General features: G+C 40.4%; 3 protein-coding genes across 3 annotated transcripts; all 3 read left to right on the top strand.

Moving 5' to 3' along the window:
* Window positions 1-810: 810 nt before the first annotated feature.
* Window positions 811-3,336, top strand: LOC136429576 (S-antigen protein-like). Its single transcript, XM_066419409.1, has one exon. It carries the CDS (start codon window positions 811-813, stop codon window positions 3,334-3,336), a length of 2,526 nt encoding a protein of 841 aa, XP_066275506.1.
* A 747-nt stretch (window positions 3,337-4,083) lies between these two features.
* Window positions 4,084-11,288, top strand: LOC136429366 (uncharacterized). Its single transcript, XM_066419209.1, has 5 exons — window positions 4,084-4,237; window positions 5,669-5,797; window positions 8,446-8,919; window positions 9,453-9,764; window positions 10,616-11,288. Exons 3-5 carry the CDS (start codon window positions 8,574-8,576, stop codon window positions 10,831-10,833), a joined length of 876 nt encoding a protein of 291 aa, XP_066275306.1. The 5' UTR covers window positions 4,084-4,237; window positions 5,669-5,797; window positions 8,446-8,573; the 3' UTR covers window positions 10,834-11,288.
* Window positions 11,289-15,877: 4,589 nt separating this feature from the next.
* Window positions 15,878-20,735, top strand: LOC136431500 (uncharacterized). Its single transcript, XM_066422890.1, has 4 exons — window positions 15,878-16,062; window positions 18,086-18,248; window positions 18,851-18,963; window positions 19,336-20,735. Exons 1-4 carry the CDS (start codon window positions 16,021-16,023, stop codon window positions 19,567-19,569), a joined length of 552 nt encoding a protein of 183 aa, XP_066278987.1. The 5' UTR covers window positions 15,878-16,020; the 3' UTR covers window positions 19,570-20,735.
* Window positions 20,736-21,003: the final 268 nt, after the last annotated feature.

The raw sequence follows: 21,003 nt of genomic DNA, 5'->3' as shown, positions 1-21,003 counted from the left end.
CTGACAAGTTGAAAACAGTTTATTTATGTTTTTGTCACTATTGAAGAAGTTCAGAAGAACACATGTTAATTTTTCACATTTTTCAGGTACAGGTACAGGTCCGGACTTGTATCTAAACATCTGTACCGGCACCTGTACCCGTACCTGATGCTACGTTAAGGTACGCAGCACTAATGCCCATCGTTCACTCGTTACCAAAATCCACCTTTACTTTAATCCATTTTATGTCAAACTTACAGAAAAGCCCCGGGATGCTAAAAGGTTTCTTGAACTCGAGTCCAGTTTGACGGCAGTGCGACAGACAATGTCTGCTTTCAAAGGTACGTCGATAAACTTTTTTTTAACTTAGATTCGAATCAGCCATGACCAAACAAATCTATTGTCAAGTTGAGATAACGACTAAATCTGACAAAACGAACTCCCCAGTGAGATGCTGGAAGGTGTCAGCTTTCAAAAGATGTTATAAGATTAACAATTTTGGCACTTTGGAAGTGATCCGCGATTTAACGTTTTAAAAAATAGTTTCTACTACTTTTCTTATAACGTTTAATCATTTTCTCTCACAGGTGAGTTGCATGACCTTCATACACGTGTCCTTAACCTTGAGAGTAACTTCAAGGGCAGTCGAGAAAAAGACTCGAGCGAGAAATACGCATTACAAAAACGACTTAACAATATGGAAATTTTCATGAAACGTACCAGTGAGGACATGGCCGTCTTTAAGACAATGGATTCCAGGATTTGGGCTCTAGAGGAAGCGTGGAGGCCGCCCTCGATACTTGCAACGAGAACTCAGAGGTCCTGGGAATGATGAAACCGACGATTTTCTCTCTAGAGGAAGGACAGGACAATTTGGAGTTGGCCCTCGCTGCCACCAACGAGAGCGTGGAGGCCGCCCTCGATACTTGCAACGAGAACTCAGAGGTTCTGGGAATGATGAAACCGAAGATTTTGGTTCTAGAGGAGGGACAGGACAAAATGGAGTCGGCCCTCGCTGCCACCAATAAGAGCGTGGAGGCTGCCCTCGCTTCTTGCATCGAGAACTCAGAGCTGCTTGGAATGGTGAAACCGACGATTTCAACTTTAGAGGAAAGACAGGATAAGTTTGAGGCAGCCTTTGTAACCGCCTACGAGAGCTTGGGGGTTGCCCTCGATACTTGCAACGAGAACTCAGAGGTCCTGGGAATGATGAACTCGACGATTTTGGTTTTAGAAGAAGGACAGGACAATTTGGAGTCGGCCCTCGCTGCCACCAACGAGAGCGTGGAGGCCGCCCTCGATACTTGCAACGAGAACTTAGAGCTGCTTGGAATGGTGAGACCGACTATTTCGGCTTTAAAGGAAAGACAGGATAAATTGGAGTCGGCCTTAGTAACCACCAACGAGAGCTTGGAGGTTGCCCTCGATACTTGCAACGAGAACTCAGAGCTGCTTGGTATGGTGAACTCGACGATTGGGGTTCTAGAGGAAGGATATAACAAGCTGGAGTCGGCCCTTGCTGCCACCAATGAGAGCGTGGGGGCTGCCCTAGCTACTTGCAATGATAACTCAGAGGTGCTAGGAATGGTGAAACCGACGATTTGGTCTCTAGAGGAAGGGCAAGGCAATTTGCAGTCGGCCATAGCAACTACCAACGCTACCTTAGAGGCTGCCCTAGCTACTTGCGAAGAAAACTCAGAGGTACTAGAAATGGTAAGACCAATGCATGCGAAAGTTGAAAGGTTGGAGAACGAAGTTGTCAGCGGAGCACAGCTGCAGGTGGATTCAATAGCAAGGTGTGTAAACGGTACAGTGACTTCCGTTTCCACGGAGCTTATGGCGGAAATCATAAGTCGATTAGGAGAGTCAAGCGGAGAGCAAGTAGATTCGAGCGGAGAGCAAGTAGATTCGAGCGGAGAACATGAAGAGTCGACTGGAGAACATGAAGAGTCGAGCGGAGAACAGGAAGAGTCGAGCGGAGAACATGAAGATTCAAGCGGAGAACAGGAAGAGTCAAGCGGAGAACAAGAAGAGTCGAGCGGAGAACATGAAGAGTCGAGTGGAGATCAGGAAGAGTCAAGCGGAGATCAGGAAGAGTCGAGCGGAGAACAGGAAGAGTCAAGCGGAGAACAGGAAGAGTCAAGCGGAGAACATGAAGAGTCAAGTGGAGATCAGGAAGAGTCAAGCGGAGATCAGGAAGAGTCGAGCGGAGAACAAGAAGAGTCGAGCGGAGAACAGGAAGAGTCAAGCGGAGATCAGGAAGAGTCAAGCGGAGAACAGGAAGAGTCAAGCGGAGAACAGGAAGAGTCAAGCGGAGAACAAGAAGGGTCAAGCGGAGAACATAAAGAGTCAAGTGGAGATCAGGAAGAGTCAAGCGGAGATCAGGAAGAGTCGAGCGGAGAACAAGAAGAGTCGAGCGGAGAACAGGAAGAGTCAAGCGGAGAACAGGAAGAGTCAAGCGGAGAACAGGAAGAGTCAAGCGGAGAACAGGAAGAGTCAAGCGGAGAACAAGAAGAGTCGAGCGGAGAACAGGAAGAGTCAAGCGGAGAACAGGAAGAGTCAAGCGGAGAACAGGAAGAGTCAAGCGGAGAACAGGAAGAGTCGAGCGGAGATCAGGAAGAGTCGAGCGGAGAACAGGAAGAGTCAAGCGGAGAACAGGAAGAGTCGAGCGGAGAACAGGAAGAGTCAAGCGGAGAACAGGAAGAGTCAAGCGGAGAACATGAAGAGTCGAGCGGAGAACATGAAGAGTCGAGCGGAGAACATGAAGAGTCGAGCGGAGAACAGGAAGAGTCAAGTGGAGATCAGGAAGAGTCAAGTGGCGAACAGGAAGAGTCAAGCGGAGATCAGGAAGAATCAGACGGAGAACATGAAGAGTCAAGTGGAGAACCGGAAGAGTCAAGTGGCGAACAGGAAGAGTCCAGCGGAGAGCAGGAAGAATCAGACGGGGAACAGGAGTCAAGCGGCGAAGAGAAAGAGTCAAGCGGAGAACAAAAGGACTCAAATGGAGAACAAGAATGGTCAAGCGGTGAACAAGAATGGTCCAGCGGTGAATACGAATGGTCAAGCGGAGAAAAAGAGTGGTCAAGTGACCAAGAATGGTCAAGCGAAGAACAAGAGTGGTCAAGTAGAGAGCAAGAATGGTCTACTGGAAAACAAGAATGGTCAAGCCCAGTCAATAGTACGCTTATCGGCGCTAGAGCGTATACGTGTAATCGCACCAACGGTCAAAATCAGCCATTGTGGTCGGTAGAGCTGGCAGACAACTACACAGTCAGTCGGGTCAGCCTCTTAAATAGGGGTTACTGCTGTGGTAAGTATATCATGAAATGTATGTACACAGTTTACTGTGAAAAGTAAGGGCGTAAAACTTGTACTGCCCTTTCCACAAAATTGAAAAATATGTGACGTGCGGTGTACCAAGTACAAGTACCAGTGTATCAGGCGTCTTTGTGCGTACCGCGTACGAATGTAATTTCTTCTATCGATAACTTTGTTAACGTCACCAATGGCTACGGGATATTCAAGTTACATGGGACTAATAAGAGCTATAACAGCGTAACGTGGAGGTTGTAAACACGATACATTGGTTTAACATAGAGAATTAAGTTGACTGTGTCACACGCGCAACTCGACTGTAAAAGAATCTTTGTAAGAAGACTTTCAAATGGCATCCTTAATTTGTAAATTGTTTCATAAAGTTGGCTTATCAATTGCACATAGTAATTTCTTGGGTACACAACCTAATTGTTTTTCCCTCTACAATCGAGATAATTTACCTCACAAAAGACAAGTTTAATTTATTTTACTGATACGTCTATTGTACACCGACGAAGACAACGGGCCGACTGTCGAAACTTTTGATGAGGAAAAATATAGTTATGTACTCAAGAAAAACTATGTTCAAATGCAAAAAGCATCCGCCATTTTTCATCAGCTCTGAGTGGGTCGTCACGTGACCTCAAAGTCAAAGGTCACAAAGCTCAAGTGACAAGAGGATACATTGACTGGACTAATTGTTTTTGCACACTTGCTATGTGGCATTAAGTGAATTGTGTTTTTTTCTTCATTTGTCGAGATGAAGCTCCAAAGCGGTGGCGTAACGATTCGCGCTGCGGAAGTTATAATTACCCTGCCGAGGACGGCAGCCCTGCAGAATGTGACCCCGACAGTTTGTACTCCTGCTGTTCCATTTTCAACTGGTGTGGTCACACCTCAGACCACTGTGGCTATCATGGTGTTATCAACTATAGGAACCCAGGTACGTATTTACAGCTTTGCGTAGCAAGGCCTTTGTTGGATCCGTTGGAAATTGTGGTGGCCGCCGTCATCTTGAATTGTGACGTCACAGGGTCGCCATAACATCATTGCAGAGATGAAGGGGCTATACCTTCCTGAGGAAGTATAAGCGCTGTTTTGTTTGGTACGCTTTGAGTCCTGGTAAGAGTTTTCTTAGAGTTCCGCCTGGGGGATAACGCCTATCACCCTCGTAATGTTCATTCGTTGAATGTTCCCCTTTTTCTGGGAGCAAACCGATGGTGTGTGACATGAGTCTTCCTGTATTGGATATGCAACATTTTGTTTGTCTTTGGGCGTAGTCTCATGTTGTTAAGGGGCTGTTGGATGTTTGGAGGACTGAATTTGGGGGTTTTGTCAGGTCAAGTCATCCACTAATTTTCAGCCTTAATTGGGAGGGGTGCTTTTTGGGGGTCGCTAGCGTTCTCTCTATGTTAAACAAATCGGCACACAAGTATCACACATTCAACTCAAATGAAAAGAAAAATTCAATACCAATTCATATTTATAAAAAGACCCCGTAATCACTAAACTAACATACTAGCAAACCTGAAGTATATGTAGCACAAATACTTAACTCTAGTTGCAAAGTAGACTCATCGCAAAAATTTTGAAAACCTAAAATTTGTTCAATCCTATCTCCGTCATTGCCCAAACAATTGAATATTACTATGAATCATTAAAAAAGCACATTCATTCATTACCCTTTTGATACAATAAATGTGTCACAAACCAAGAATATTTCTCAGCAAACGCAGTGTCTGGCGTTGCAAGGGGAATTTCGACATTTTTTTTGGGGGGGGGGGGTGACCCGCCACAAAATCAGTCATGGTTCTTACTGCACAAATGCCTAGTCATACCAAACTAGGTATCATTTTCAAGGAAAATAGCTTTTTTTTACACAATCTTTCCAGTGGTATGGCGTATTATGATAATAATTTCAAAACAGCTGATCTTTTGAAGCATTTACAACGGACGCAATAGCGTTGTTTCTAAAAAAATCTTGCTACTACAATGCGTTTCTTGAACATGTTTTTGTACAAAATTTATTTTCTTTCGAAGGATAATATTTTTATACAAAACATTGATTTTTACATTAGGATTTTCTAAATTTTTAATAGACAAAAGTTAAGTTGTTTCTTTTCAGGCAAACAATAAAAACAGTTATCAATAAAAACGACAAAGACATAAGTTAAGAAGAAAACTAAGTGAAGGGCATTGACATATATTCAGATCTATATTCTTATGAGAACATTAACAATAGGTATCTACGGATTATGATATTCTATCGGTTCTTATTGTTTATTTAACTATGCCTAGCAAAGTTGTATTTCCTGAAGAAACTAATTACAGACTTTTACTTTTCTTTTATCAATTATGTGAAAATCCGATGAAGAATGCCTGGTGAAACCTAGCAAGCGACGGGTCTGCGGCTTTGAAGGCATTACTTCAGAGGAGTGTCATCAAAGGGGCTGCTGCTTTGATGATAGACTTTCTCATTCAAATTGGTGCTTTTACAAGAAAGGTGAGTCGTAGGCGTGTTCTTAGTCGTAATTAGGCTGCAATGTGGGGTCGTGTGGCGTAACATCAGGGTGTTTGGCCCAGAACCAAGAGGTCCCAAGTTCGAATCCCCCTGACGCCACCGATGTTGTGCCCTTGGGAAAGGCACTTAACACGACTTTCCTCACTCCGCCCAGGTGTATGAAATGGGTATGTTGTTATCTGTACGTGGCACTGATAATATAAGTTATACAAACTTGAGTGCAGTGCTACGTCGTCCTTGTCTGTCAAAAACTGAAGTAAAAAGAAATAGATTATGCAGCACAACTGTGCACAAAACGTTTGAAAACTCCTTTAGAGTCCATTCCAAGTCACCGCAAGGGTTCTTATTGTCATAATGATCTTCGCCGAGAAGATTATATTTCGGTTACTCCAGCTGTTGGGTGGGTCTGTATGTATGCCATGAGTATAACTTGAGAAACCTTTGATGAATCTTCATGATTTTTGATAAGTGTGTCGTGGTTGTGCAAAGGAAGGTCAAGTTCGAAAATCGTTTACCTGGCGTTTTCCAACAGTACTGCAGCGGACTTTGCATTTTCGTGTGTTTGCGTGTAGGCAAAAAAGTGACGGAAACGTTAATGGATCTTCATGATTTTTTAGAAATATTTTCAATTTATTGTAATAATTTGTGTAAGATATTCAATACTTTTGAAATATTTTCAATGTGATTTCAACTTTAGAAATATTTCTAAAGTTTTCTAAAACTTAAGAAATATTCATGACGTAGAATATCATTTCTACAATAGTTTCTGAATAATAGTAACAGCATTCTACCATTGTTCACCTTTTGCTATCATTTCTTACCATTTTTTACCATTATTTGTAACATTTTTATAAATAAGTTTAGAAGGCTGGGAGGAAAGCAATTCACACATCCTTGCGAAGTATAGGGAAGAATGCTTCCCACAAAGGACCAAGCAGTGTCCTGCAATGAAATCTATAGATGTAAAAAAGCAGACAGAGGGGCTGGATTAGCACCTACTTTTATGGGGGCAATCACCATTCTACCATTGTTAACCATCTTCTGCCATTTTCTTGTAAATATTTCCAAAAGTGGAAGAATCACATCGATGTTTAGAAATTATTCTAAATGAAGAGACTTTTGTGCAGTAACTTTCAAAATATTTCCAAATCTTCGACTTACATTTAAACAAATTCATATTTCTATATTCAATCTTTTAGAAAAAATTAGAACTATTGTCAGTCATATATCATTTTATTAAATTTTTTTCAGATTTATAACAAATATTATTATAAAACCCTCTTGGCGACTTTGAATAGTCTCTACATTGATACCACATTTGTTGAACACTAGAGTTGACTTAGCTTGGTATCTAAATCTATCATAGCTCCCAAATCTCCTCTCCGCCAATTTGTAGTTGACTACACTACCAAAAATCTTTTTTTCTTATTCTTTCTTATTTTTCTTGTTTTCTTATGTTGAGAAAGATTTTCTTATACACCAGAAAAACAAGACAACTAAAGAAACCTTCTGGGAAGTCTTGCCTTTGTTAATTCTTACACAAAGACTTGTATTCTTTTTTGTTCTGAATTTAACTTATGTTAAGAAAATATTTCTAGCATGCTGTTTTTCAATTATAATTTTCTAGAAAAATTAGAAAAATGTGCTGTCTCTGGCTTAATATAACATTTGTTTTTTTGTTTCGTCAAATTTGTATTCTAACAAATTCTTCCCATAAGTTATTTTTGTTGAAAATTTGATTCTACTAGAATTATTTTTTTGAGCTTTCTTGGTTTAAGTTAACTTCTAAGATGCAATGCTTGTTTGTGCTTAAAACAGAGATTCTTGTTTGCGCTTAAAACAGGGATTCTTGTATACAGAATAATATTCTTGCTGACAGAAAATTTTCTTTGTAGAAGGAAAAACAAGAAAAACAAAAAAATGATTTTGTGTATGCGATATGGCAGAAAAAAAAGTGCAGAAATTATCCTGCCATCAGTGTATGCTGTAGTCAGATACATTTTGGCACTATATCTTGCTAATAAACTGACATAATTAAATTGCAAAAGTGGAATCATAACAAATCTATACTTTCAAAGAGAAATATTTTTTTCAATGATAATGTCCCTTCCCCCTCCTCTCATAGCCAGTACCTAGCCAATGTCTGCTACTGTTGAAGCTAGCACAATATTGCATCTTATTTCGACTAGGTATTAAGTAGGTTGTAAAGTAGGTTGTCCAAAAGGTATCCGTTCAATGATATAAAAATGATTCAGATGTAACCTCCAAAATAGATGAAATCTTTTAAGTTTATCGAATTTTGAAATTTATGTAAATGACTCCAAAATATGATGCAGTCCTACCGTACTGCAATAGGTAGGTCTGGGTTCAGGTCCTGGACCTGAATTTTCTGTACCGGTACCAATTTTCGTACTAATGTTAGAACGTGGTTTTACCTGATATATGCATGCGCTTCTTTTTTTTTTGTATCAGGTATTCTTAATTGAGTACTGTGTGTAAGTCCTGAGTACTGGATAGTTGTTTCATTTGTATGACAACCCTGGCAGCACGATCCTGAAAGGCGTGTTAAGGATGAAAAAAAAGGATTCTGGAATCTGTTGGTTAAGGGTATTTTGTGTCATCTTCCCCAGGTTGGCTGGCACAAGATTCGTCATGGGTTGTATACTCCACCGGCACAGCGTGGATCAAAAACGGAGTGACATATGATGCTACAAAAGCCTTGGACGGGGACACTTGGACCTTCTGGAACCCATTGGGTATGGGTTGGAACTACAACAACTGGCACATGATACTCCACCTGCGAGCACCCAAAACTCTGACCCGCATCGCTGTCAACAACTACGGAGACACACACCATGACGTTGCTGCTTTCCGGTTGCAAAAGTCGCAGGGTCGGTGGCCGTACAGCTGGGAGGACGTCGCATCCGTCGATACCGTGCAGGGAGGGACGGACCAGCGCCAGGAGTTCGGCGGGTTCCAGGGAACAGCGCGGTATTGGAAGTTCGTGATCACTCGGACCCACTCGGGATGGCAGCCATGGCTCAGGGAACTTAGCCTACACAGAATCCCGTCACGGAAGATGTCTACCTCCATGGAAAATGGAGGTATTATGTTTGTACTCACTCACTCACGCACTCACTCACTCACGCACGCACTCACAAACTCGCTCACTTACTCACTAACAACCCCATGTACTTACTCAATAACCCTTACACATACACACAATCACTATGTTTTACACAGACACACACACAAACACTCACTCACTCACTCAGTCACTTACTCACTCACTAACCGTCTTATGTACTTAATTTAGAACTCTAACGCATACAATCACTTTAGTACACACACACACACACACACACACACAATCAGACAAACTCACTAGTACTCACTCTATCCCACACTCACACACAATCAGACACACATACACACACATTTACTTGCTCACTTATTTGCTATTTGCTCATTCGCTTACACTTGCTCATTCGCTCACTCGCTCACTCACTCATTCACTCACTCACACAAAGGTACAAATAAAGACACACTCACTAATCATAAGCGTCACTCAATCGCTTATATAGTAACCGGCAATCACTTACTCACTACGTAACAAAACTAACTCTCTCGCCACCAGAATCCATCAGACTCGTGGGCGGAAGTTCAGACTATGAAGGCAGGGTTGAAGTGTACCATGACGGACAGTGGGGGACCGTCTGTGATGATAACTTTGCCCTGATCGACGCCAACGTGGTGTGTCGTCAGTTGGGGTACGGCAGCGCTACGGGGGCCCGAGGGAGAGCAACCTTTGGGGAGGGGTCCGGCCAGATCTGGCTGGACAACTTGGCCTGTAGGGGCTCCGAGACAACCATCGGTGATTGCGACCATAGCGGTTGGGGATACCATAACTGTCGGCACAATGAGGACGCTAGCGTGGTCTGCGACAAGGGTGAGTCTAGAGTTTGTTGCAAAAGCTTGAATAAATAGCAACGCCAGTTCATACTTCGTTGATCAATTAGGGAAGTATCACACGTTTTAGCTAAAATGTTGCCTTTCTTGTTTGAAAGAATTTTATTCTTTTTTGTTTTGAATTTAACTTGTTTTAAGAAAATACTTCTAGCATGCTGTTTTTCAATAAGATTTTTCTAGAAAAATAAGAAAAATGTGCTTTCTCTGGCTTAATGTAAGATTGTTTTTTTTGTTTCGTCAAATTTGTATTCCTACAGATTCTTACCATGTTATTTTTTCTAGATTCTTGATTTTTTTTATTCTACTAGAATTATTTTCTTGAACTTTCTTGGTTTCAGCAAGTTCAAGAAAAAAATTCTTAGATGCAATTCTTGTTTGTGCTCAAAACGTAAACAGGGATTCTTGTTTGTGCTTAAAACAGGCATTCTTTACACAGAATAATATTCTTGCTGACAGAAAAATTTTCTTTGTAGAAGAAAAAACAAGAAAAATAAGAAAAACGATTTTTGGTAGTGTAAGTAGCTAGGTTTCTAGAACATTGCTACCGTTACTTACCTCTATTAAAATGGAGGTATTGTTTTTGGTCTGCCTCTGTGGGAGTCTGATAGTGTTCACAGATATTTGTGGTCAACACAACTTTAAAACCTTTCGATGAGTTGTAATGATATTTGGTACGTGGGTGGGGATTGGAAAGACAAGTATCACCCCCCTGGTGCATGACCCCTGTAATGCAGAAGAATTTCCGATGCTTTTATTTTATAGCCTTGACATGCTATGGTCTTGATTTTTTGGTGGCATTTTTATGTTCTGTTTAATTTCATCTACATTCAGGCCAGCGAAAACCGAACTTCATGGTGCGAGTTGGCCCGAACAAGACATTCTCACAGAATGACCAGTGCGGAGAGACTTACGTTGACACTCCGCTAGATGGACAGACCATCGTGTTTTACTGCAACCCGCCGATATCAGGTCGTTACGTGTCCGTACAGCTGGTAGAGCGGTCAGACACTCTAACACTGTGTGAGGTGGAGGTCTATGGTACCGGATAAAAGAGGAAACTTGCATGTGGCCTATGGCAGTAGAAAATGGTAGAATTTTCTTCATCAATTTAACATCATGAACGATGTTTTACGTTTACACAAACGAAGGTAACCATGCATGGCATCTAGTTGCCAAGGTTTCATTTGACCTGCAATTTTCAGCTATCTTAGCTGTGTTTTATCCTTGTCGGTGGGTGGTTCCTTCATAGCGTGCTTCAAAATCATATTGCATCAAAATCGTACGAATATCATGTATATTATTTTCAATACTTTTCAGTCGGTGTACTTGTTTGTTTGTTTGTTTGTTTGTTTGTTTGTTTGTCATGAGTTGCTATGTGTGGCAACAGTTCTGCAATCGGCATTTGGTTGCTAGGCACATTGGGAACACCAACAGGACGTAATTGATCAAAGGTGCCATAAAGGTCCCAGATAGGTTGCAGGGAGTGGTGTTGGCTCGAGTCCAGCGTGTGAAAAAAAATAGTATATAAAAAAAAAAATTTTCCAGGATAAGAGCGACACAGTTGTTGTTTTTTGCCAATATTATAACCTAGATAAGATTGAGGACGAGCGTCATTTTGTTGTTAATTGTACACTATACAACAATGACAGAAATATTCTTCTTTAATTGTATGCTAGATAGTTTTTCTAGTTTTCAATATTTAGTTAGCACAGAAAATTCGTATCCTCATGTATCATGGGCTCCATATGTTCATACATCTACAACTGCCGATTTTACGGAAAAAAATCACCAAGGAAGGATTTTAATGGCTTAAACACTTGTTTTTACTTGGCGTCAACTGTAGAGACACCCTGAAGTGTTTAATCATGGTACTGAAGTGCCGACTGGTGATTCGTGACGGCATTGCAGCCTTAAAACTTTCGACAGTTCCAAACTGTACCGTCACGAAACACTAGTCGGCACTTTAGTACCATGAATAAACGCTTTATGGTCAGTCTTTGCTGTTATCATACAAAGCTTCATTCTATACTTTTTAAATTCCTATGTTACTGTTAAGGATTGGATTTTTCTTATGCCATGGCAGGTAAATTGTATAGATGACATCCTCAGGATACGACATTTTTTATTATGAGGTAAAAGGTAATTAAAAGAATAGCAATAAGGGAGCAGGTGTCCTCCATATATACGATTTAAGTGATGTGGTCCTGGTACCATTAATTTAGATCAAGGAAAACATATAAAAAGAGGAGCTAAGTGTACAATCTGATAAGACATTTATTCACATTATTGGGTTGTTTGTAAAATTGAAAAAAAAAGGAGAAAAAGGCCTGATAATTCCTTGGCTAACCTATAATTTAGGTACGAAATGTTCTAAAACTGGACTCGACCATTGTAGGAAATTAGGCGCAAAAAAGATGCGCAATCTTCTCTGCAAATAACCCCCCGTGGCCAGAGCCCTTCGATTGGTACCGGTCAGGCTCCAAACAGCAAACAGACGATCATGCCACAATCACGATGATATTTCCTACCATAGCAACCCCTAAACTGCCCAGATTTCATGAAAAACCTCACCAATAAAGGATTTCCAATGGTTTAAAACCTTTTTTTTACTTGGCGTCAATTGTTGAGTTCCCCTTGCGCGTTTAATCATGGTACTAAAGTGCTGATCCGTAACAGAGCCACATTCTTGAAACAGTTACAAAATTTGACTCGACCGCTGCGGGAAATCAGGTGCCTAAAATGGGACGCAATCCTTTCTGCAATATAAAAACATCCTAACCAGAGTCTGTGGATCGCCAAACAAGTAACAGATCATCATTTTCCCATCTTGATTCTGTTTCCTACAATAGCAAACCCTAAATTGCCTTGGTTTTACGGAAAACCTTACCAAAAGGATTTTCAATGGTTTAAACCCTTGTTTTTACTTGGCGTCAACTGTTGAGTCCCCCTCACGGGTTTCATCATGGTACTGAAGTGCCGACTGGCGATCCGTATAAAAATTGCATCATTGAAATTTTCGACAGTTCCATGGCTGCGATACTGCTACGAATCACTAGTCGGCGCTTAAGTACCGTGATTGAACGCCTCAGAGTCAATCTTGGCTGTTATACAAAGTTGTATTCAAACCTTTATTAAGTTGAATTCCTATGCTACTGTTAATGTTTGATTTTATATTGGGCCACGGCAGGCAGAATGTATAGATGACATCCTCTGCAGACGAATGTGTTTTTCATTATTAGGTAAAAAGTAATAAGGAAAATACTAGTAGCAATATGGGAGCAGGTATCATCTGTATATAAAATATACGTGCTGTGGCCCTTGTATCACTAATTAAAATAAAGTAAAACTGAGGACCCAAGTGTAAAATCTGATATGAAATCTTATTCATCTTGTAGAATAGTTTGTAACATTGAAAATAAAGTACATAACAAGAACAGACTCAATACTATTACGGTTTGAGATAAGGTATTGACATTTGGAGGTTAAACGTTACCTTATGTCACAGTGCCATCTCAAGCCACAAGCAGTAAAACAGTCAATATATTCTACAGATGTTATCTGACAGCATTCTAAAACATTCTTAAAACTTATAACAAAAGTTTGAGATACCTGATTGGCCGACACCTATAATGTTTTGGTTTTAAAATGTTCTAAAATTTGACTCGACAATTGCGGGAAATCAGGCACACAAAAATAATGGTACGCAATCTTCTATGCAAATAAAGTGTCATTACCAGAGTCCTTAGATTGGTACTTCAGGCCCCAAAAAGCAGACAGACGATTATTCCTACAAATTATCTCCATAGTGTTCCCTACCATCTCTTAACTGCCAAGATTACCATAACATTCCACCAAGAAAGGGTGTTTAATGGTTTAAAACATTGTTTGTTTTTTGTTGTCAACTGTTGAGTCCCCCATCAAGCATTTAATCACGGTACTGTAGTGCCGACTGGCGATCCCTGACTGTATTGTAACCTTGAAACTTTCAACAGTTCCAAGGATGAAGTACCGCTACGGATCACTAGTCGTCACTTTAGTACCATGATTAAACGCTTCAGGGTCAGTCTTGGCTGTTATTATACAAAGCTATATTCCAACCGTTATCAAATTGTTGTGTTACTGTTTTAAGGTATGATTTTATCTTATCCACGGCAGTTAAAATTTATAGATGACATCATCTTAAAAGTAATAAAAATAAAAAGCGATATGGGAGCAGATGTCATCCATACATAAAATGTACGTGCTGTGGCCATGGTATCAATAATCAAGACGAAGTCATATGTCAAGTCACAAGCAGTAAAAAAAGTCAATGTATCCTACAGATAGTATCGGGCAGCATGCTAAGACATTTAGTCCCGCTAGCTTATTGGCCGACTCCTATAATCTAGTTACAAAAGATGACAAAAATTGACTCTACCAGTGCAGGAAATCAGGCGCAAGGAGGACACGCGAATTCGTAAAGCGTTCTATTTTTTTCTTCTTCTTTTTATATCAAATTAGTTTGTTTGGAGCCTAGACAGGTGCATACACGCTTACAGGTCGCAAATTTCTGTTTTTTAAGTTCCTCCAATATCTGAAGACCGTACTGTTGATCTTTTTTGTAGCTTTTTCTATTGCCATTGTTGGCAAAATTCGTAGAAAATACTTAGTTTGCAAGTTAAACAATCCCTTTAAAACAAGAGTTTGGAGACCTCATATCTCCTTGAAATATTTTTATTATGCAAATGACTTACGAAGTTGCATAATCTATGCTTGGCCATGTCCACCTTCAACTGACTTACACAGGTCACAATGTTAACAGTCTGATCATTTACCGCTTAGAAGAAGTATGACACTTTTTCATTGATTATGCAAATTTGCATTGTTGATATTTGTTAATGTTTCACCTTCAATAAACTACATGTCACAGTCTGAGTCATGCTTGAGTCCCATAATCGACAATACTGCAAGTATAGATTTTCCTAAGCAATTATTCAAATTAGATTACAATTTGCATAATTTCCATTTCATTATGCATATCTCTGTCTAAGCTACCAATATACAAAATGTGATGGAAATCCGTCTTTTCTTTTTTCAATTATTCACCTTTGAAGATTTTGACAACATCACCCCTACGGTTCCAGAGCAAGCTGCTAGGGGTCCCATAACTACATCACTTCTTCCTTACATCCCGAGCTTTCTGCCACCAAAAAATCAAGACCATAGCACATCCAGGTCAAAAATACAAAAACGGAAGTTCAGCTGCAGTGCCAAGGTCACATACCAGGGGGCCAAAAGTCGACCGTGACCTTTGTCTCCTCGACACCTACCCATATATCAAATATCATTATCATCCATCCAGAGATTCTTGAGTTATGATGAAAAACAAACAGACTGACAGACAGACTTGAATTGTGTACCTGTGTTTTGGTAACCTACCGCTAGATGTCCCTCATGTCACGTACATGGGCCTCTACAATAAAACATGTCTGTGTCCAGCCGAATGAAACAAATGAGTTTTAATACTGGAGTGCTGTGTCTTCGATGCCATCCTCGAGACGATCTGATCGGCCGATTTGTCTCTTCTTTGAGGCTGGGACGAAGACCCTGGTTGTCAGTTTAACTTTGCATAATAGTGAAAGTTAACTGCCCAAGAATGTCCCAATGGTCCCTCAACGTTCTGTAAAAGTTAGGGAGCCAGGCAACGGGTTTTTGTTTGCTCCCGCCTTGATCCCGAACCCTCGGGTAAATCTGTCCTTGTTGTTTTTACGTTTTATTCCTTATTGGCAAGACAGTTGTGTGACGGCTTGCATGGTACAGGTATGTTGTATGACCCGTAGCGCTACGGTGCGATATTTAATTTATCCTCACCAGTATATTCTTTCAGTTCAAAAGCCAGTCCAATAATTATTTTTCGGATCAGTCCAGCAAGAAATATTGGCTTTGTACCGGTGTATTCACCCCTATCCGCAACTCTATTTTTTTTTCTTTTCTTGCTTTCAAATGTTACTCCAAGGTACGCAGCCCACGTACGATACAGGTGTGTAATATGATCATCCGCTGAACACGTGATCACTCGTCTAAACACCTTGACCCCGCACCTTCTACCTTTGGCCCCTGCGGCGGCACCGCGCGAGAAACCGGCCGCACTTCCTGCTTAGCTCGTAGTCGCCTTTCCTTATCGTAAATTCTCTTCCGCTTGCTCCGATTATTGTTTTGCCTGCTCAAAATCTTGAGTTTGAGAAGCCTCAACAACGATGAACGATCCAGACAACTTAGACAAGGTGGTCAAAAAAGAGGTAAGTTCTTATATACGTGAACCTTTGACTCATGTGGCGTCGCATGTGAAAGCAAGATATGATACGGCCCTTTGTCGGTTCGGCATACTCTCCAAGCGAAAATCGGTATTAAAGAAAGATTGTGACCGTCTTATTATAGGCCCCAACAACTGTCAAAAACAAATATGACTTGTCAAAAATAGGTCTGGTTTGTCAAAACAGATCTGATTTGTCAAAAGGTAGGGATATAGCGATTTGTCAGTTTGTGGGCCAGCGGAGAAAATCACGTGGTATATGATAAAAGGTCGCGGCAATTTTCCTAACCAAATGCAACCTCTTGAAGACTGAGGAGTAAGCTTGACCCAGTCAACACGGCCAAAAAGCAGTGGTCAACTCGGCTAGAGTTAGGATGTTGGCCAGACCAGGGTGTTGGGCTGAGTTGGTCTGATTTAAGTCTTGGGCGGAAGCGTCCAACTTCCGGCGTATTCGAAAACCAGGTCATATTGATTTAAGGGTCTTGGTACGATACAGGCCTTTACGACAGCAACTTAAAGGCATTCTTCGGGCAGTTGTGTGTTTGTCCTACACATTTCATGTGTCTTGAGGCGAAAAGGGGTGTGGTAAGATCATTGTTAAAGGTTTGTTTGCTTCATAGTCTAGCTGAAAATCCTACCACAAAAATTCGACGAATTTGACCTTTAAAATTAGACATTCTAAGAGAACTTTTAAACCGATAATGATAACAGTAATCGTCTTTCTGAGCTTGACATCGATTGATCACTCATTCTAGAGCGATCCAATTGTATGTACAAAATCTCCACATGACCATAAAACGTTGGAGTGATCTGGCAAATAATCAATCGTGCTGTATTGACTTTAGCGGTCACTGGTTCAAACTCCTCGGTTGATCAAACATATCATACGGCAATTTGGAGCCTATCGGTTGGTAATTCCGCTGTGTAACACATGGTGTTAAGCACTAAATAAGTTCAACTCGAAGACTAATATTCACTGAGTGATAGTTTAAATGTGGGACTGTGTTCGCTTGTATGAGAGCGTTATCGGCCGTTTAAATTCCACGGCGAATTCATAGCCGGACCACTTAAATCAGAGCGTACTAGATGCATTTTGCATAAAGCGACGCCGAAATAGTAGAATCTAATTCAATACGCTGTGGCCTTTTCTTTCTGAATTCAGCGTAGAGAGTAGCTGGTACCCCTCTCATACAGGCCCCAAAATATGTACTCACCTTGACGTTACATATTGATTGCTTAGTATTATTACTGACAATAAACATATAATACTATCAAAGTTTGAAGTGAATCCAGGATCTATTATCTAAGATATATATCTAAAATGCATGTATAACAGGAAAATGTACGTTGTTGCATACATAGAGAGAGTTACTAAATTGATTTAATTGTTCTTGTTTTGTAGCTGCGGTTTTGTTGTTGAATGGCATAACCCCTTTGGTTATGCAACGATTTCTATCATGACATTTTGTAAGTGGTTAGGGTTGGACAAATGATAAAATCGTCGTGATAGTATCTTTGTACAGCAGCGATTTTTTGGTTCTTGTGCCTAAATATTACATATCCAGCATAACGTGTAGTTGATCGGATTTGGGCCTCCTAACGGGTGTCTTAAGTAATGCCGTGGAAATTTTGGTTCCTGTATCTCATGTCTTGTCTTTTGACCAGTGGTAACGTCTGTGTGTATCCTTGTGTTGTTACCTTCATAAAAAACAAAGGTATTGCAATTATTTGGTGTGTTTGCGTATACTTCAACTCTTTAACTTAAGATAGTGAAGTATAATGCTAATGCTGATGGTGTGTTTGTTAGTTAGTTAGTTAGTTTGTTCGTTTGTTTGTTTGTGTTGGTGTGTGTCCACAGTTGTGTCGCAGAGCTCGAGTGGTAGTCTCCCAGGATGTAAGGCGGAAATGGCGCAATAAGATACTTGGAGAATTTAGTTCATTGGCTTTGGTCAAATGCTATATTTTGCGCTAGGTGTACAAAATTGTTTTCTTTATTATCTTTTTTTCAGATCGTGCCGTATGACAAACAGGCTGACGTGTTTTCCATCGACCATCACGACCAAAAGTGTGTCATCACGCTTGCGCAGTTCTACTCGGAGAGGGTGGGCAGGTTCATGTGGATCAACGACCGGGGGGAGGTGCGGTGCGACGGCGAAGGAACCGACCACAGAAGTAAGGGGGTGTTCTGACTTGGTTCATGGTTGTTGTTGTTGTGTGTGTTTTTTTGGGAGGAGGGGGGTTATACTTTTAAGTAGATGCATTACATCTTCTTACAGGTTTAACGTATATAATAACAGGTTTGACGTACTGTAATACCAATTTCACGTATGTCGATCAAATATTTTTTCCGGTCTCAATGGGCACCACCATGTTGAACTTTGACGTCATATAGGCACCATCTTGTTTCCGGTTCCGGTTGTTCACGTCACGTCTATGCCCACGTCAGCTATTGTTTCACCAGTGTTTAATTTTATGTGTTTATACTAGTTATTGTTTTATAAAAGAACTTTCGAAGGTTCATGTACTTTCAATGTGCCAATAAAGTATTGTTGCCTTGATGATGACGACCGTTGACATGCATTTGGCAGGGTTTGCTTTCGAAGGCATGGGGCTATCATGTAGAGCTGCCCTCCCAATATCTGCTTGGAGTTTATGTAACCAAACAATATACTAGTAGCCATTGTCGATCTTTGGCTACTCTTGACTGTAGTTTAATAATTCTTTCCGTTTTATAGTTCCTTTGATTGAACTATATTTCCCTATTTTTTGTCCAGCTTTATTTAACTACTACGTTGGAGAAAACGAGATCGTGCGGTTTGTGTCCAGGGGAGGAAAATACAGGAATTTTGCCATTTCCATGACGAACGGAGAACTAAGGCCTTTTCATGTAAGTTTGATTTTATTTTAGCTTCCGTTCCCTTCATATTTTTAATGGTTGGCCTCCCGAGTCCTTGAATGGGGATAAGTGACTAACTGAGTGACTTGACTCTCGCACGTGGCATCTCTTACCTACACACGTGACTACCGTGTCTCTCGCACGTGACTACTCTGGCTCTCCCAGGTGAGTACTCAACTCAGGCACGTGACTCCCTGACACGTGCACATGACTACTCTGGCACACGCACGGGACTGCTCTAACTCACGCACGTGGCTGTAGTGATTCTAAAGCCTGACTTCTCAACTAATGCACTTTTTCTCACAGATTTTACCGTTTCTTTCATAAACAAAACTAATCACTCTTTGTTTTTGCACCGATCAGACTGCAGAGCCCCCAAACTCGGACATGGGAGACCCGTCTACCCAGTTCGTCCGCGCAAGAGGCAGTGACTTCGATGGCCAACTAGTGAAGTACCAGTCCAAGATAGACAGCAACCGCTACCTAGCTTTTGATCAACAAGGCAACCCGCAGCCACTGGGCTTTACCTCCAACGCTGCAGTTGCGGGCGAGTTCATTTGTTGGAACGTCACTGTAGAAAAGGAAACGGCTCTGTAAAGAATTGAATTTTGAAATCCTTTCCCACAAAATTGCAAACATGCATTCTTACTTGCCAATCATTTTTCGGTAGTTTTTTTCTACATTCCTAAGGCATTCAAAATCTACCACAGTTTTAAACCGTGATGGTGAGGGGAGATATTACGTTTGGGACCACATTTTTATTTTTGGTCATATGTAACAACACAACTTTTCTTTTATGAGTTAGACTAAAAGCACAAAACATAACCATTTTCTTAAACATCATGACTGAACATCATAGAAGTTAATACGCACTTGATTGGCATCAAGAAAAATGCAGCTTAAAACACCTAAGAATTAATATCATTGTTGTTGTTGCTGCTGTTATTGTTGTTTTTTCAACACGGTTTCGTCATTCTTTTTTCGACAGTGACATATTTTGCTAAATACCATGGCACGGTAACGAAGATGTAGTGGGATAGATAAAAGAAATATAACAGTACACACTGTAAGCGATTTTTTTAGCCTGTCCAAATTACTTTGGTGACTGCATGTGATTGTGTTTGATTTTTATCCGTATCTGTATAGTGATTTTATAGTAGATTTTATATCTGCATTATATAATGCTTTTGTACGTACACATGTCTTACTTTTTAACTAAACCATACAGAAGTCTCTGTCATTTTTCAAAGAGGTGAATTTTCATTTCATAAGCGTTTCTTATGAAATTGGAGTTACAGTCTAAGGCTACAAGTACAACATATCATAGTACCACGGTCAAGAAAATCATTTGTTTCGACTCAAGCATTGTACGTCAATCATTTTACAGGTTTGGAAAATACACATTGAGCAAATTTGAATAACTGAAAAAGTTAAATTTTTCAAAATTAGATTACTGATTTCCCAAAATGTTTTTGTACCATTTTCTACATTAAATCTAGTATTATTTCACATCAAGTATCAATTATTTATATGTATGGATGGCTTGATTTCTACGTAACAACTGTACAGTAAGTGTACGTTTTCTTACATATGTAATGATAAACATACCAATATCGATGTGCATATCTCATCAACAGTATCAAGATATGGGTGGATCTTAGGCTGACAAAAGCAATACTTCGACAAGTAGCAAAATATAAAACTAGCCTGTATTGTATACAATATAACAAAATAATTATAATTGGTTATTGTCAGGGCTTTAATGACTGTTGCCAGTGTCCTCATCTTTATCTTGTCTCAAAATATTCCTTTTTTTGTATTGCATACCCGGTATACTACCCCACGGCGTATCACGCCAGGTTTGTACTCATGAATAGTACAAAATATCCTGACAGATTAATTTGCTTCCCCCACACTTTACTCTTATCGACAAGGGTGGTGGTTCTTCTATGTTGCTGGAGATGTGGCTCTTCTCAAATATGGGACATCCATTTAACAACCTATCTGCTGAGGGACGTCCATTACCGAAGC

This window comes from Branchiostoma lanceolatum, chromosome 3 (genome assembly GCF_035083965.1).
Source record: "Branchiostoma lanceolatum isolate klBraLanc5 chromosome 3, klBraLanc5.hap2, whole genome shotgun sequence".
Taxonomy (NCBI): domain Eukaryota; kingdom Metazoa; phylum Chordata; class Leptocardii; order Amphioxiformes; family Branchiostomatidae; genus Branchiostoma; species Branchiostoma lanceolatum.
This window is presented reverse-complemented; position numbering and strand designations above follow the sequence as displayed.

Bases quoted from the DNA above. Each gene is read 5' to 3' on its own strand.
- LOC136431500 (XM_066422890.1), top strand. From the start codon at position 16,021: ATGAACGATCCAGACAACTTAGACAAGGTGGTCAAAAAAGAG. The intron at 16,063-18,085 runs GTAAGTTCTTAT...TCTTTTTTTCAG, and splicing joins ACAAGGTGGTCAAAAAAGAG to ATCGTGCCGTATGACAAACA. The intron at 18,249-18,850 runs GTAAGGGGGTGT...TTTTTTGTCCAG, and splicing joins CGAAGGAACCGACCACAGAA to CTTTATTTAACTACTACGTT.
- LOC136429366 (XM_066419209.1), top strand. From the start codon at position 8,574: ATGGGTTGGAACTACAACAACTGGCACATGATACTCCACCTGCGAGCA. The intron at 8,920-9,452 runs GTATTATGTTTG...TCTCGCCACCAG, and splicing joins TACCTCCATGGAAAATGGAG to AATCCATCAGACTCGTGGGC. The intron at 9,765-10,615 runs GTGAGTCTAGAG...ATCTACATTCAG, and splicing joins TAGCGTGGTCTGCGACAAGG to GCCAGCGAAAACCGAACTTC.
- LOC136429576 (XM_066419409.1), top strand. From the start codon at position 811: ATGAAACCGACGATTTTCTCTCTAGAGGAAGGACAGGACAATTTGGAG.